The following is a 17,569-nucleotide window of genomic DNA, read 5'->3' as shown; positions in this document are numbered from 1 at the left end:
CTTTCTCTTGAATAGGCTACATAGAAGGTGACACTGACGATTATAAATCTTAGTGTCAAAAGGGGGATTATGTTGGATCATATTAAAGAAGTTCTGTATTAAAATCACAAATGAGTTTGATTCCCCAGAGTTTCAATTCCAGGGTATTACTAATTAAGAGGTCTCTTGGTTTTTGGTGCTGTTTCTCTCCCTCTATGTGTGAAACTTGCAAGCTGCTAATTGTGTTAGTACATTCCAAGACAGAGTCTGTTCTCAAAGCAATTCACAGAGAGAGAGACTCAAAGCAATACTCTAACAACAGAAACAGCACCCAGAGACTCCCCGCCCTTTTGTTGTATTAACCATTGTGATTAAAATAGAGATAGAGGATGTATGTGGATGGATGCTTGGTGTGGATAATAACTGAATGATCAGGGAGGTGCCAGCCTAAGAATCCAGTGTCCATCGGCTGAAGAAGGCGTCAAGTGGAAATAACCAGAGGACCCCCCCCCCGGTGGGCAGACTGGAATCCACCCAACAGCCTCAAGAATGGGAGAACCAAAGAACAAGATAACATCTTGGAGCCGTCAGGAATGTGCTATCTGCTGATTGATTCAGCAACAGCATGATGAAGCAATTCCCATAGACTGGCATAGGAAGAAATTCCTATAAAAATAGACTCTAAAAAGTGAGAACTTTGGGGGGTCTGATTCTGCAAACCAACTTCCAGGAGCATCAGATGAGCATCTGACAAGGCCCTGCTCCCTCCTCATGTCCAGGCCACCTGGCCAGTGGCTTGGCATGAGCAACTCTAAGGCTGGTAACTATGATAACAACCTTGCAGAACCTGTGTGTGTGGGTGTGTATGTGTGTGGGTGTGTGTTTGTATGAATGAATGTGTGAATAAATATGAGATTGAATGGAATGTTATAGCTATAACTAACTGCTTACTATGATTCTTTCTGTATTCACAATAAATGTGGTATTTTGCCCTTTTCCCTTTAATAAGATCCTGCTGGTTTTTATTTTATTGGTACAACACTCCCACGGGACAGGGGAGAGAAATGGCTGCAGAGGAGCCAGCTGAGGTAGGGATTATTCGGGCGGTGGGGAGGGAGGGGGGAGTTGGTGGGGTCCTGCAGGAGGGAGAGGGACAGCGAATACACTGGAGATGGGAAGGTTTGCACAGTCTGGTTTGGAGGTTGGAGCGTGGCAGGAAATTCACAGTGTGGAGAAAGGGAGGAGGCCAGGTGATGGCAAACCTGCCAGGACTAGTTTAATAAGTGGCCTAGATTCTAGGAACAGACCCATGAGTTTGGAGGTGGAAATGCCCTCATTTGTGAAACTGAAAATAACCCACCTACATGGGGCTAGGAAAACTGACCAGACTCCCAGTGCTGGAGCCTGACCCGACTAACCAGCAGCTGCTGTGAGATATGAAAGGGGGCCCCCACCAGTCAGGTTTGGGGAGATTCCCCTCCATATCCAGCTCCTCACAATGAGGAGGGTGTTGGGCTTCCTACTAGGGAGCTCTCCCTGGGCCCTGCTAGGGGCTCCACCTCCTGTATCAGTCTGTGGCTAGTGTGATGGATCTGCTGGGAGAGACAAGGGACTCTCTCTTTGTCTCCTCACCCTGGTGTTTCCTGGATGCTCTGAGCAGGGTGGGGGTGGGACTCTGTTGATTGTGGTCCACCCAGAGCTCCCATTTGGCTCCTCTTCCCCACGACTAGTGGGGCTGTGAGTGGGGCAGCAGGCACTGAGTGTGGGACTCTTGCTCTTTCAGGGGCTGGTGACCTTCGAGGAGGTGGCTGTGTATTTCACCAGGGAAGAGGGGGCTCTGCTGGACCCTGCTCAGAGAGCCCTCTGCAGAGACGTCATGCAGGAGAACTATGAGAATGTGACCTCGCTGGGTAAGGGTTCCTGTCCCCTCGGTTCTTGGAAGGGGAACTGAAGAGATGAGGTTCACACCACCCCCACAATGCCACCTCTACTCTGTCCTGTTTCAGCATCACCCCAACATGCCAGTGACACACACACTGCCAGAGACCCTCCCCTGCTGCAGAACACTTTGGGAGCAGAGCACAGGAGCAGTATCGCACCGTGTCAAATACCTCCTGTTTACACAAGTAGAACCAGGGGTTAGGTCCATCATAACAAACAGAAGCTTCCTGCCCCTGGCCTTATCTCAAACCCTGAGCCTGCTCCACCCAGACCAGTATGTGCTTGGGGTGTAAGAAGCAGGCTGCTGGAGTCGGAGCTGCTGGTTCAGGGTTATTTATCACACAGACACCCCTTGAATGCTGGCGGGGGGCATCCAGAGAGGGGAGCTCCAGCAGCAGAACCTTGAATCTCACCCAGGATTACAGGTGACACAACTCCTCCTTGATCTGGATTGTACCCCAGCGTGTGAAAATGGCCTAGGTTAGTAGTGAAACTTCCTGAGACATGGAGAGTCTTGCTCCCACATCCCCATGTGCAATCACCACAATCTCTCTTCTCTGCAGGCTCTGTGGATCTTGAAGTCCATCATTCCTGAAGTCACATGACCTGATTCTTATTTTTCACATTCTGCTTTTCCAGACTAATTAGAGACTGTTGCTTCTGAATTATTGCTTCTAATTTCCCAGTGTTCTCCACAGCCAGCGATTTTCAAACTCCCTCCCATTACACTGGTCTCACTAGATTCCCTAGTACATAAAACCAGCCATACTGGATCAGACCAAAGGTCCATCTAGCCCAGTATCCTGTCTTCTGACAGTGGCCAATGCCAGGTGTCCTAGAGGGAATGAACAGAACAGGCAATCAACAAGTGATCCATCCCCTGTCGTCCATTCTCAGGCTCTGGCAGTCAGTGGCTAGGGACACCATCCCTGCCCATCCTGGCTAATGGGGCATTCATGGACCTATCCTCCATGAATTTATTTTGTTCTTTTTTTGAACCCTGTTCTACTCTTGGCCTTCATAACATCCTCTGGCAAAGAGTTCAACAGGTTGACTGTGCGTTGTGTGAAGAAATACTTCCTTTGGTTTGTTTTAAATTTGCTGCCTATTACTTTCATTGGGTGACTCCTAGTTCTTGTGTTATGAGAAGGAATAAGTAACACTTCCTTATTTACTTTCTCCACACCCGTCATGATTTTATAGACCTCTCTCATATCTCCCCTTTGTCATCTCTTTTCCAAGACGAAAAGTCCCTGTCTTTTTAATCTCTCCACATACAGAATCTGTTCCATACCCCTCATCATTTTTGTTGCCCTTTTCTGAATCTTTTCCAATTCCAATATATCTTTTTTTGAGATGGGGTGACGACGTCTGCACGCAGTATTCAAGATGTGGGTGTACCATGGATTTATATAGAGGCAATATGATATTTTCTGTCTTATTATCTATCCCTTTCTTAATTGTGCCAAACATTCTGTTCTCTTTTTTTTACTGCTGCTGCACACTGAGTGGATGTTTTCAGAGAACTAGCCACAATGGCTCCAAGATCCCTCTCCTGAGTGGAAACAACTAATTTAGACCCCGTCATTTTGTATGTATAGTTGGGATTATGTTTTCCAAGGTGCTGCACTATGTGCTATCCTGACATCTAGGACTGCTGAGATCCTGCATTCAGTAATATCCCTGTCCTTCCTGTTCCCTTTCTCCACTGAACCCCACCAGCCAATGCTTACTGTTCCCAGCTTCCACAGGACTCTCTCATTGTCTCTGGACTTCTCTGTCAGCAAGAAGCAGTGCCAGGGAGACTTGTCCTCTGTCTGGAGTCTTCGATTTCTGGGACATGGATTTACCGTCTCTGTGTTGTAAGAGGCTCCGTCATAATGAGTGTCTGTGACATTATCCACAGTCCAATCTGGAATGTTGAACAGCTGTGTCCCCTCAGTTCTCCAACCTGGGGTGCTTTTTCCACTGTTTTACTGTGAGAACAGCCCCTCTTGGCCGGTTAACACACAGTCTCCAGCATGTAACTCTCTCCCAGCTACATAGTATTGAGTGCTGCTAGTCAGCCACTCCTGAATTACATCTCGGGAGAACACCAGCAAATTGTCAAGTGCCAGACTCCCCACAGAAATGTGCCTCTTGCACTGTCCAGCATGCTACTGAACAACACAAGCTCATATAAAATCTTTCATTTCACCAGTGGAAAATGACATGCACCAGCCTTGTTATCCCGAATGGAATTTCCCACAGACTTTAATCCAAACACACTGGTTAGATAAAACAATACAACAAGATTAACTACCAAAAAAAAAAAAGATTTTAAGTGACTACAAGTAATGAGGCATAAAAGTCAGAATTAGTTACAAAAGAAATGAAAGATAAAACACAAACTAACCTGTAACGATGCTAGTTCTGGTGGGACCCAACTGAGAGTGCCAATTCAGGACAAATTGCTTAAAGCAGGGCAGTTACAGCCCAAGGCTGGGGGGTCTCTGCACACCAAGGCAAACCAAACCAGCCAGCCAGAGAAGACTTCGGTTTTACCCCACGGGCTAACCACAAGTCACACAAGCAATTCCCTTAGACACTCCAATTTCCCAGTATCACCACCAGTGCCCCTCGTTATAGGGACAAATGGTCATGAAAACCAATACCCCAGTAAAAGAAAAAAGGTTCTCTCAATCCCAAAGGACCAAGTCCCAGACCCAGGTCAATATCCAAATCAGATCTTACCCACAAATCACTCTGTTGCCAATCCTTTAGAATCTAAAATCTAAAGGTTTATTCATAAAAGGAAAAAGATACAGATGAGAGCTAGAATTGGCTAAATGGAATCAATGACTTACAGTAATGGCAAAGTTCTTGGTTCAGGCTTGTAGCAGTGATAGAATAAACTGCAGGTTCAAATCAAGTCTCTGGAGAACATCCCCAGCTGGGACGGGTCTTTCAGTCCTTGGTTCAAAGCTTCAGTGTAGCGAAGTCCCTCCAGAGGTATGAAGCAGGATTGAAGACAAGATGGAGGAGCTGCAGCAGCTTTTTACAGTCTCTTGCCATGTGGTCTTTGCTTTCTTTGTCCCAAAGACAAGCTGCCCATCCCATGGCCTGGAAAAACCTCAGAGTTCTGTCCAGAGGCAGGTCCCTGCACACCTTGCTGAGTCCCAAGGTGTCTGCCTTCTCTCAATGGGTCAGTTGTATCGCTGATGGTCCTTAATGGGCCATCTAGCAGGCTAGGCAGAGCTGACACCAACTTGTCTGGGGTGTCACCCAGAAGCAATAGCAAAAGTCTGAAATAAAGACAGTAGAGAGCCAATACCATAACCTTGTCCTGGACACCTCATTTGACCCCCTTTATAGAAGATTTGGTGCCACTACAGGACCGTGGTTGCAACAATGATCTATACAGTCCCGATTATGTCAATAACGTCACACTAATGTCTAACTTAACAAGCTAAAATGGATTCAAAGTAAATGTTTCTCTCACCATATGCTGAGACCGGCTGGCTTTCCTTTCTGCCAGGACTCCCCCTAACCCACCCCTCCCGCCCAAGTTCAATTCTTCAGGAATTATTGTCATGAGGAGAGGCAAAAGTGGGGGAGAGTCTCAAGCATTTTCCCCACCTCTTTTTTTAATTCAGTCCTTTGAACGAGAAACATCTTCAATTTTCACCTGAGTCATGGTGACGGGCTGTCTGTTGTGGATGTGAGCTTCAAGCCTTCCCTGTGATGCCATGTAAATGAGTCATAGAATATAGAATCATAGAATATCTGGGTTGGAAGGGACCTCAGGAGGTCATCTAGTCCAACCCCCTGCTCAAAGCAGGACCAACACCTACTAAATCATCCCAGCCAGGGCTTTGTCAAGCCTGACCTAAAAAACATCTAAGGAAGGAGATTCCACCAGCTCCCTAGGGAACGCATTCCAGTGCCTCACCACTCTCCTAGTGAAAAAGTTTTTCCTAACATCCAACCTAAACCTTCCCCACTGCAACGTGAGACCATTACTCCTTGTTCTGTCAAGGACAATTTTTTGGCCCAATCCTCCAATTTGTCTAGGTCCCTCTGTATCCTATCCCTACCCTCCAGCGTATCTACCTCGCCTCCCAGTTTAGTGTCATCTGCAAACTTGCTGAGAGTGCAGTCCACGCCATCCTTCAGATCATTAATGAAGATATTGAACAAAACTGGCCCCAAGACCGACCTTTGGGGCACTCTGCTTGATACCATCTGCCAACTAGACATGGAGCCATTGATTGCTACCCCTTGAGCCCAATGTCTTGTTCACACCTTCTCCCTGCTGGAGAATGGCTATTTCACCAGCTGTTTTCCTTGCTGTCTCTGAGGAACTGGTCTGTGGGTGTTCCCCAGAATTGTAACTTTTTCAGTAATACCATACAGTAAAATCTCATCACTTTACAGTGTTGCTACACATATTTTAACAGGAGGATAATATTCAGTGGATTATGAGTTTTCAGAACGATATCTCACAAGCCATACTTGTTCACTGGTTTACTAAGTGTGACACTGTATGGAATTGTGAGACACTTTATATTATTATTATTAATACCAATATTATAAAAGTGCAATGAATCGTGCTAGCTATGCCCTGTCAGGTATCTGTGAAAATGTTATGAGTTTCCAAGTATGTGACTCTTGTTTCTATGTTTCAGAGTAACAGCCGTGTTAGTCTGTATTCACAAAAAGAAAAGGAGTACTTGTGGCACCTTAGAGACTAACCAATCTATTTGAGCATAAGCTTTCGTGAGCTACAGCTCACTTCATCGGATGCATACTGTGGAAAGTGTAGAAGATCTTTTTATACACACAAAGCATGAAAAAATACCTCCCCCCACACCCCACTCTCCTGCTGGTAATAGCTTATCTAAAGTGATCACTCTCCTTACAATGTGTATGATAATCAAGTTGCGCCATTTCCAGCACAAATCCAGGTTTTCTCTCCCCCCCTCCCCTCCCCCACACTTTAGAGTGATCACTTTAGATAAGCTATTACCAGCAGGAGAGTGGGAGGGTGGGAGGTATTTTTTCATGCTTTGTGTGTATAAAAAGATCTTCTACACTTTCCACAGTATGCATCCGATGAAGTGAGCTGTAGCTCACGAAAGCTTATGCTCAAATAAATTGGTTAGTCTCTAAGGTGCCACAAGTACTCCTTTTTGTTTCTATGTTTGTATCACCTTTGTATTGTGAGTTATAGATATGCAGGATATATCTGTATTTCCAGACTTGTCCAGTGTTTCTGGGGGACATCCCCAGGCAGAATGCCATTAGCACTATCTAGCCTGTTTGATGGCCCATGAAGAGTCATCAGCTGTACCAAGGGTGGCCAACCTGAGCCTGAGAGAAAGCCAGAATTTACCAATGTACATTGCCAAAGAGCCCAGTAATATGTAATGATTATATACATATATCTATATATGTGTGTGTGTGTATATTTGGATAGATAGGTAGATATGGGACTTCTGGCAACCTTTGCTTTCAACAATTCCCTTGAAGTTTGGTTTCTGTTCAGTTGTGCTCACATGCAGCAGTTCTCTTAAGTGGCTGTCTGTCAAAATGGATCGGTGCTTGGATTTCACATGTTTGAGTGTCAAGAAAACAGACTCACAAAGAAAGGTCAAGGCAAACATCAAGATTAATTTTTTGGCCACTCCTCTGATGTTGGGGTATTTATCCTTTGATACAGATTTCAAGAAAGTAAGGGTCCCCCTGTGTCTTCTGAACAGATTTCAATCTGTCATCTTCCAAAAGTTCTATTATTTCCTTCTGGGAAGTTTCTTCATCAGTGACTAAAGGGGGTTTCAGACAATTGGCTTCAGCACTAAAAGGGTCAATCAGAAATCTGTTTTGAGGTCTTTTCTGCTGCAAATGTTGGAATCTTTCCTCAGAACTGTCCTTAAGATATTTAATCAGGCTCACATATCTAGTTGTGCTCCATTTTAGGGGTTCTGCTGCATCTTATTTTGATCTGGCTTGAAGTTGTAACATTGAGGGAAAGTATGTCAACTCTCATGCACCGCTACAGACTAGGGACCGAGTGGCTAGGCAGCAGTTCTGCAGAAAAGGACCTAGGGGTTACAGTGGACGAGAAGCTGGATATCAGTCAACAGTGTGCCCTTGTTGCCAAGAAGGCTAACAGCATTTGGGGCTGTATAAGTAGGAGCATTGCCAGCAGATCAAGGGATGTGATCATTCCCCTCTATTCAGCATTGGTGAGGCCTCGTCTGGAGTACTGTGTCGAGTTTTGGACCCCACACTACAAGACGGATGTGGAAAAATTGGAGAGAGTCCAGCGGAGGGCAACAAAAATGATTAGGGGGCTGGAGCACATGATTTATGAGGAGAGGCTGAGGGAACTGGGATTATTTAGTCGGCAGCAGAAAAGAATGAGGGGGGATTTAATAGCTGCTTTCAACTACCTGAAAGGGGGTTCCAAAGAGGATGGATCTAGACTGTTCTCAGAGGTAGCAGATGACAGAACAAGGAGTAATGGTCTCAAGTTGCAGTGGGGGAGGTTTAGGTTGGATATTAGGAAAAGCTTTTTTACTAGGAGAGTGGTGAAGCACTGGAATGGGTTTCCTAGGGAAGTGGTGGAATCTCCTTCCTTAGAAGTTTCTAAGGTCAGGCTTGACAAAGCCCTGGCTGGGATGATTTAGTTGGGGATTGGTGCTACTTTGAGCAGGGGGTTGGACTAGATGACTTCCTGAGGACCCTTCCAACCCTGATATTCTATGCTTCTCTCCCTCAAGCATTTATCTGTGAAACAACTGCAGTTTGTTCATGAATGCAAATATGCCTTGCACTAGATCAGACAGCAACCAAAATGTTCCTTGTAAGTCCATGTTTATTTTATCCAAATGCAGCAGCATGTCTGCAAGACATGCCAAGTCTAGAACCCATCCAGGATCTGTAAGTTCAAGATGTATTCTAGTATCAGAGGGGTAGCCGTGTTAGTCTGGATCTGTAAAAGCGGCAAAGAGTCCTGTGGCACCTTATAGACTAACAGACGTATTGGAGCATGAGCTTTTTTGGGTGAATACCTACTTTGTCTCATGCATGTAGTGCAAATTTCCAGAGGCAGGTATAAATATGCAAGCAAGAATCAGGCTAGGGATAACAAAGTTAGTTCAATCAGGGAGGATGAGGCCCTCTTTGGATGAGGCCAATCTTTAAAAAAGGGAAGAAGGAGGATCCTGGGAACTACAGGCCAGTCAGCCTCACTTCAGTCCCCGGAAAAATCATGGAGCAGGTCCTCAAAGAATCAATCCTGAAGCACTTACATGAGAGGAAAGTGATCAGGAACAGTCAGCATGGATTCACCAAGGGAAGGTCATGCCTGACTAATCTAATCGCCTTCTATGATGAGATAACTGGTTCTGTGGATGAAGGGAAAGCAGTGGACGTGTTATTCCTTGACTTTAGCAAAGCTTTTGACATGGTCTCCCACAGTATTCTTGTCAGCAAGTTAAAGAAGTATGGGCTGGATGAATGCACTATAAGGTGGGTAGAAAGTTGGCTAGATTGTCGGGCTCAACGGGTAGTGATCAATGGCTCCATGTCTAGTTGGCAGCCGGTGTCAAGTGGAGTGCCCCAGGGGTCGGTCCTGGGGCCGGTTTTGTTCAATATCTTCATAAATGATCTGGAGGATGGTGTGGATTGCACTCTCAGCAAATTTGCGGATGATACTAAACTGGGAGGAGTGGTAGATACGCTGGAGGGCAGGGATAGGATACAGAGGGACCTAGACAAATTGGAGGATTGGGCCAAAAGAAATCTGATGAGGTTCAATAAGGATAAGTGCAGGGTCCTTCACTTAGGACGGAAGAACCCAATGCACAGCTACAGACTAGGGACCGAATGGCTAGGCAGCAGTTCTGCGGAAAAGGACCTAGGGGTGACAGTGGACAAGAAGCTGGATATGAGTCAGCAGTGTGCCCTTGTTGCCAAGAAGGCCAATGGCATTTTGGGATGTATAAGTAGGGGCATAGCGAGCAGATCGAGGGACGTGATCGTCCCCCTCTATTCGACATTGGTGAGGCCTCATCTGGAGTACTGTGTCCAGTTTTGGGCCCCACACTACAAGAAGGATGTGGATAAATTGGAAAGAGTCCAGCGAAGGGCAACAAAAATGATTAGGGGTCTGGAACACATGATTTATGAGGAGAGGCTGAGGGAACTGGGATTGTTTAGTCTGCGGAAGAGAAAAATGAGGGGGGATTTGATAGCTGCTTTCAACTACCTGAGAGGTGATTCCAGAGAGGATGGTTCTAGACTATTCTCGGTGGTGGAAGAGGACAGGACAAGGAGTAATTGTCTCAAGTTGCAGTGGGGGAGGTTTAGGTTGGATATTAGGAAAAACTTTTTCACTAGGAGGGTGGTGAAACACTGGAATGCGTTGCCTAGGAAGGTGGTGGAATCTCCTTCCTTAGAAGTTTTTAAGGTCAGGCTTGACAAAGCCCTGGCTGGGATGATTTAATTGGGGATGGGTCCTGCTTTTGAGCAGGGGGTTGGACTAGATGACCTCCTGAGGTCCCTTCCAACCCTGATATTCTATGATTCTATGATTCTCTTCTAGCAGTTGAGGTGTGAACTCCAAGGGAGGAGAAACTGCATTTGTAGCTGGCTAGCCATTCACAGTCTTTGTTTAATCCTGAGCTGATGGTGTCAAATTTGCAAATGAACTGAAGCTCAGCAGTTTCTCTTTGAAGTCTGGTCCTGAAGTTTTTTTTGCTGCAGGATGGCTACCTTTAAATCTGCTATTGAGTGTCCAGGGAGGTTGAAGTGTTCTCCTACACGTTTTTATATATTGCCATTCCTAATAGCTGATTTGTGTCCATTTATCCTTTTACATAGAGACTGTCCAGTTTGGCTGATGTACATAGCAGAGGGGCATTGCTGGCACATGATGGTGTATATAACATTGGTGGACATGCAGGTGAATGAACCAGTGATGGTGTGACTGATCTGGTTAGGTCCTGTGGTGGTGTCGCTGGTGTAGATCTGTGGGCAGAGTTGGCATCAAGTTTTGTTGCTGGATGTATTCTGTGCTTCTCCTCCATAAACAATTTTACTGGTTCTGGGAGCTCAAAAAAACAGGAATTAACTTTACCTCTTGAGAGCCATTGAACTGCACAGTGAAATCGGAAGGGGAGTCATCTTCATCCAGTTCTTCAATTAGATTTTGAAATTGTCTGTGATTGAGTGCATTTGAGAGAATGAAATTCACAATGTGCAAGACCAGTTTCATGATGTGATCAAATTTGAGATTTATATATATCAGTTGCTCCCTATGAATAATAGTAAAATGTCCAAAATTCGGGAAAGCTCTCCTTAGACTTACAAAGCCCTACTTATCCATTTGCAAATCCCCTCATGGATGGAGCCCTATCTGTTGCAATGGCAGTGAGCCTCTGTAAAGGCAAGTGGCTTTTCACAGCTACCAACATCAACGCCTCCTTTAGATCTCATCCCCGAGTTCTGTCCTTTAGTGACACGATATCGAGGAGTTCTTCCCTTACAACACAGTCGTAGGACACAGTGCGGACAAATACCAATAATAAGGTTTATCCTGTGCATGGCATGACTTATCCAAAGTGATGCTCAAATATTCATACTGCTGAAGTTGTGAGTGCAGTTGTGATTCGATGTTACTGTTCAGATTGGAGATTCTGCATTCTACTGTGTGGTGTGAAAGCTGCAGTCCAGAAATTTTCTTCTGTAGATTCTCATTCTCTGGTGACAGGATTGAAATCACATCAGTGAGGCACGTTTTTATAAGCTCTCCTTCAGAGTAGGGCTTTTTCACGTGGGCTATGTACCAGGCCACATAATAGGAGGCTAATGTTACAGTCTGCGATCGGTTGGCTCATCTGGTGAAGAACTGGGCTTCTACATCTGTTTGTTTTCTCCAAGTTTTCAGTTTTAAAGTGCAGAGTTCAGAACCTTGTGGGAATTCTTGATGGCTAGAAGCAAAATGACGCTGCAAGTTTGAAGATTTGAACTGAGAGAGACACATCTGGCAAAGAAGACACGTGGCCTTACCGTTACATTCAATGAAAAAGTACTTATTCTCCCACTCCTGTTGGAAACCTCAATTTTCATCTCTGTGTTTTCTTTCCTGTTTGCACTTGCCTTCCATTGTTAGATGGTGTAAGAAAAATTCTGATTAAAAATTTCCACACCAGCTAATCCCTGTGTGCTTTCTTCAAGGAGACACTGGTGCTTGCCAGGGGGTGCTGGACCCCTGGCTCTGTCCCAGGCCCCGCCCCCCACTCCACCCCTTTCCCCAAGTCCCCCCCGCCTCTTCTCACCCCCTACCCTATCCCTAGCTGTGTCCTCGCTCCTTCCCTCCCTCCCGAGCCTCCTGCATGTTGCAAAACAGCTGATCGCAGCAGGCAGGAGGCACAGGAAGGAGGCACTGGGGGAGGGAGGGGTGAGGCTGCACACCGTGTCCTTGCTCCTCTACCCCCACCGCCCAGTGCCTCCTCAGTGCCGTGAAACAGCTGACTGTGGTGGGTGGGAAGCGCTAGGGGAAGAAGGGGGGCTGCATGCTATGTCCTCACTTCTCCGCCCTTCCCCCCCAGAGGCTCCTGAACACCACAAAGCAACTGATCACAGTGGGCAAGACCACGGAGGAGGGAGAAGGAGGTGCTGATCGGGGAGGCCACTAGTGGGTGGGAGGTGCTGGGGGAGGGAAGGGAGGCTGATAGGGCTGCTGGTGGGTGCTGAGCAACCACCATTTTTCCCCCGAGTCGGCTCCTAGCAGGAGCCACATATTATCTTCTGAAGATATTTTCCAGAGCCACCCCTGAGCTGTACAATGAACCCATGGAAAAGACCAAGGGGATACACCTGTTGAGTCAACCTGCCCAGATCTTGGCATTTTCAGTGAGGACTTCCCCAGGCACACTGGGTCACACTAAGCACTGAAGTTAAATTAATAGAATGTTTTTTATGAAATCACCTGAACTCCTTTCTTTTCTTTCATCTGAGCAGGGTTTCCAGTTTCCAAACCTGATGTGTTCTCCCAGCTGGAACAAGGGGAAGAGCCATGGGTCCCAGACCTCCAGGGTTCAGAGGAAAGAGAGATCCTGAGAACTCACTGCATAGGTGAGGAAACATTAAACCAACTCAGAATCTGTAAGTGTCTGAGGGAAACATCTGGGATGCCTTACAAAGCCCTTGGGAGGTCTTGCGGTTCATTATTGTCCCTAGCAGGGGTTGTATCCTCAGGGTAAATATAGCTCATGGCTTCCTGTAAATCCTAGCAGACACCGGGCCATTGCTTCCTCCCTTCCCCCTTCAAATTTGGATGGGATGTGAAGGCTGAATTGATCCCCCTCCTCTCTCCTATTTGGGGGAAGAGTTTGGGGGAGTTCGGTCCCTGATTTTTATTTGACCTGTCTCCAGCACTTTTTTTGGTTTGATCTTCCCCTTTCCATTCCTGTTTGAGGTTTCTGTCTCTATCACAGCAGGTGATGCAATGGCATGTGAGAAAGAGGAGCAGAATTCTCAGCAGGAAGATGCTGAGCAAGTAGATAAACACAGAGCATTATCACAGAGATCGGAATGGAATGTGTCCAGGAGTCATGAGCAGGGAAAATCCTGTGAGATTCAGCACAGACCAGAGAGAGAGCAGGGAAACCAGCCAGGGGAGAAAGTGGGTAAATGTATTTACTCTCAGGGAACTCAGAAGAACCTCAAGGAAACAACAATCCAGCAGGAAATCCTCATGGGAAAGAGAAAAAAATACATGCACTGAGTGTGGGAAAAACTTAAGTGACTACTCAGCCCTTATTAAACATCAGAGAATCCACACAAGAGAGAGGCCCTATCAATGCCGTGAGTGTGGGAAAAACTTCACTCACAGATCAGGCCTTTTTCAACATCAGAGAATCCACACAGGGGAGAGGCCTTATGAATGCAGTGAGTGTGGGAAAAGCTTCATTCGGCGCTCACATCTTATTACACATCAGAGAATCCACACAGGAGAGAAACCCAATGAATGCAGTGAGTGTGGGAAAAGCTTCATTTGGCGCTCACATCTTATTACACATCAGAGAATCCACACAGGAGAGAAACCCAATGAATGCAGTGAGTGTGGGGAGACCTTCAGTCAGCGCTCAAGCCTTGTTAGTCATCAGCGAATCCACACAGGGGAGAGGCCCTATGAATGCAGTGAGTGTGGGAAAACCTTCAGTCAACAGTCAAGCCTTGTTAGTCATCAGCGAATCCACACAGGGGAGAGGCCCTATGAATGCAGTGAGTGTGGAAAAACATTCAATCACAGCTCACACCTTATTACCCATCAGAGAATCCACACAGGACAGAGGCCCTGTGAATGCAGTGAGTGTGGGAAAACCTTCAATTGCAGCTCACACCTTATTACCCATCAGAGAATCCACACAGGAGAGAGGCTGTATGAATGCATGGAGTGTGGGAAAACCTTCAATCGCAGCTCAAACCTTATTACCCATCAGAGAATCCACACAAGGGAGAGGCCCTATGAATGCAGTGAGTGTGGGAAAAACTTCACTCATAGATCAGGACTTTTTCAGCATCAGAAAATCCACACAGGGGAGAGGCCCTATCAATGCAGTGAGTGTGGGAAAACCTTCATTCGGTGCTCACATCTTAGTACACATCAGAGAATGCACACAGGTGAGAAACCCAATGAATGCAGTGAGTGTGGGGAAACCTTCAGTCAGCGCTCAAGCCTTGTTAGTCATCAGAGAATCCACACAGGGGAGAGGCCCTATGAATGCAGTGAGTGTGGGAAAACCTTCATTCGGTGCTCACATCTTATTACACATCAGAAAATGCACACAGGTAAGAAATGAATGCACCTATGAATGCAGTGAGTGTGGGAAAACTTTTTTTTGGAGCTCAGACCGTGTTAGGCATCAGAAAATCTGCAAGGGAGATCAACACCATAAAAGACTCTAGGGCTATGAAGACTTCTTTTTTTCTTTAATACTTTGGCTGATTCCCACATACTAACCTTTAAAGCTGTTTGAAGTGTTGGCAGCACCGTTATACCTCAGCTTGTCCAGAGGAGGGGCCCATTTTTGCCTTTTGCAGTTTTCCTGGTTTGGAGATGGACCCATTTGTCCTTTCTATCAACTCCATTGTCCCATGAGTAATTTGAATATGCCCTTCCTAAAGGGAACCAGGGAGCATCACATTTATCACATTCCTCCTATTGCAAAGTTATTGTTAGTCACCAATGATGCAAATTGTATCATAGAATCATAGAATATCAGAGTTGGAAGGGACCTCTGGAGGTCATCTAGTCCAACCCCCTGCCCAGAGCAGGACCAATCCCCAATTAAATTATCCCAGCCAGGGCTTTGTCAAGCCTGACCTTAAAAACTTCTAAGGAAGGGGATTCCACCACCTCCCTAGGTAACGCATTCCAGTGTTTCACCACCCTCCTAGTAAAAAGGTTTTTCCTAATATCCAACCTAAATCTTCCCCACTGCAACTTGAGACCATTACTCCTTGTCCTGTCATCTGCTATCACTGAGAATAGTCTAGATCCATCCTCTTTGGATCCACCTTTCAGGGAGTTAAAAGCAGCTATCAAATCCCCCCTCATTCTTCTCTTCCGCAGACTAAACAATCCCAGTTCCCTCAGCCTCTCCTCATAAGTCTTGTGTTCCAGACCCCTAATCATTTTTGTTGACCTTCGCTGGACTCTCTCCAATTTTTCCACATCCTTCTTGTAGTGGGGGGCCCAAAACTGGAGACAGTACTCCAGATGAGGCCTCACCAATGTCAAATAGAGGGGAACGATCACATCCCTCGATCTGCTGGCAATGCCCCTACTTATACACCCCAAAATGCCATTGGCCTTCTTGGCAACAAAGGCACACTGTAGACTCATATCCAGCTTCTCATCCACTGTAACCCCTAGGTCCTTCTCTGCAGAACTGCTGCCTAGCCATTCGGTCCCTAGTCTGTAGCAGTGCATTGGATTCTTCCGTCCTAAGTTCAGGACTCTGCACTTATCCTTGTTGAACCTCATCAGATTTCTCTTGGCCCAATCCTCCAATTTGTCTAGGGCCCTCTGTATCCTATCCCTACCCTCCAGCATATCTACCACTCCTCCCAGTTTAGTGTCATCCGCAAACTTGCTGAGGGTGCAATCCACACCATCCTCCAGATCATTAATGAAGATATTGAACAAAACCAGCCCCAGGACCGACCCTTGGGGCACTCCGCTAGATACCGGCTGCCAACTAGACATGGAGCCATTTATCACTACCCGTTGAGCCTGACAATCTAGCCAACTTTCTACCCACCTTGTAGTGCATCCATCCAGCCCATACTTCTTTAAATTGCTGACAAGAATACTGTGGGAGACCGTGTCAAAAGCTTTGCTAAAGTCAAGGAATAACACGTCCACTGCTTTCCCTTCATCCACAGAACCAGTTATCTCATCATAGAAGGCAATTAGATTAGTCAGGCATGACTTGCCCTTGGTGAATCCATGCTAACTGTTCCTGATCACTTTCCTCTCGTCTAAGTGCTTCAGAATTGATTCCTTGAGGACCTGCTCCATGATTTTTCCGGGGACTGAGGTGAGGCTGATTGGCCTGTGTTAGGATATAGATATTCAAGCCTGTCTGCAAAGGCCTATACTCTAAGAATTTAGGTGTATTCTTATCACTTGGCTAGTTCTAGAGGTATAAAAGAAAGAATCAAAATCACTGTCTGCTGGTGTAAGGGCCTTCTCTTACTATCACAGTCTGAGGCCCTGTTCTTAGGCTAAGGCCTTTGGCTAAGCAGCAGAGGCAGCCATAAGCTAGGAAGCGAACAGTCACATCCTCACATTCCAAACTAGTCACATTGAAATAAAGTGCTATTGGGCTGTTAGGCACTGTCAGGACAGGATTGTATTCCTATCACCTCCAGAGAAAGGGAAGTGCCTAGAAAATGTAAAAGGAAACTTAGTTTGATAGCATCCTGTCTGGCAAGAACTCACTTATCAATAGCTGGGATGTGAAATCCTCACTTCTGTATTGTTTTGTCATTATAGTTCCCACTTTGCTATTGTTTGTCTGTATAATCTCTCTGGTTCTGTGATTGTTCCTGTCTGCTGTATAATTAATTTTGCTAGGTGTAAACTAATTAAGATGGTGGGATATAATTGGTTTCATAATCATGTTACAACATGTTAGGATTGGTTGGTTAAATTTCAGGAAAATGATTGGTTAAGGTATAGCTAAGCAGAACTCAAGTTGTATTATATAATCTGTAGTCAGTGAGGAAGTGAGTGGGTGTGGGTGGGAAGGTGGGTGGGGGAGGGAGATGGGAACCGGGAATGGGGGTAAGAAAATTGGAATCATGTTTTGCTAAAGGGGGAAATGGGAACAGGGACACAGGTGTAAGGCTCTGTGGTGTCAGAGCTGGGAAGGAGGATACTAAGGAAGGAAACTGGAATCATGCTTGCTGGAAGTTCACCCCAATAAACATCAAATTGTTTGCACCTTTGGACTTCGGGTATTGTTGCTCTCTGTTCATGCGAGAAGGACCAGGGAAGTAAGTGGGTGAAGGAATAAGCCCCCTAACAGCCTGTAGTTCCCAGGATCCTCCTTCTTCCCTTTTTTAAAGATTGGCACTACATTAGCCT

The 17,569-nt window shown here is 46.0% G+C and overlaps 1 protein-coding gene across 1 annotated transcript in view; it reads left to right on the top strand.

Moving 5' to 3' along the window:
- The window catches only part of LOC140904242 (uncharacterized), a 159,769-nt gene extending 142,576 nt beyond the window's left edge, over positions 1-17,193 (top strand). Inside the window, exons 2-3 of the mRNA XM_073326718.1 lie at positions 12,931-13,044; positions 13,407-17,193. Of these exons, the coding sequence (XP_073182819.1) occupies positions 13,509-14,774 (1,266 nt within the window). The 5' untranslated portion in view covers positions 12,931-13,044; positions 13,407-13,508 and the 3' untranslated portion in view covers positions 14,775-17,193. The remainder of the gene's footprint in view (positions 1-12,930; positions 13,045-13,406) is intronic.
- The last annotated feature ends 376 nt before the right edge of the window (positions 17,194-17,569 follow it).

Source organism: Lepidochelys kempii, chromosome 28, assembly GCF_965140265.1.
Source record: "Lepidochelys kempii isolate rLepKem1 chromosome 28, rLepKem1.hap2, whole genome shotgun sequence".
NCBI classification, from domain to species: Eukaryota; Metazoa; Chordata; order Testudines; family Cheloniidae; genus Lepidochelys; species Lepidochelys kempii.
The sequence above is the reverse complement of the archived record's forward strand: the minus strand, read 5'-3'. Positions and strand labels throughout refer to the sequence as shown.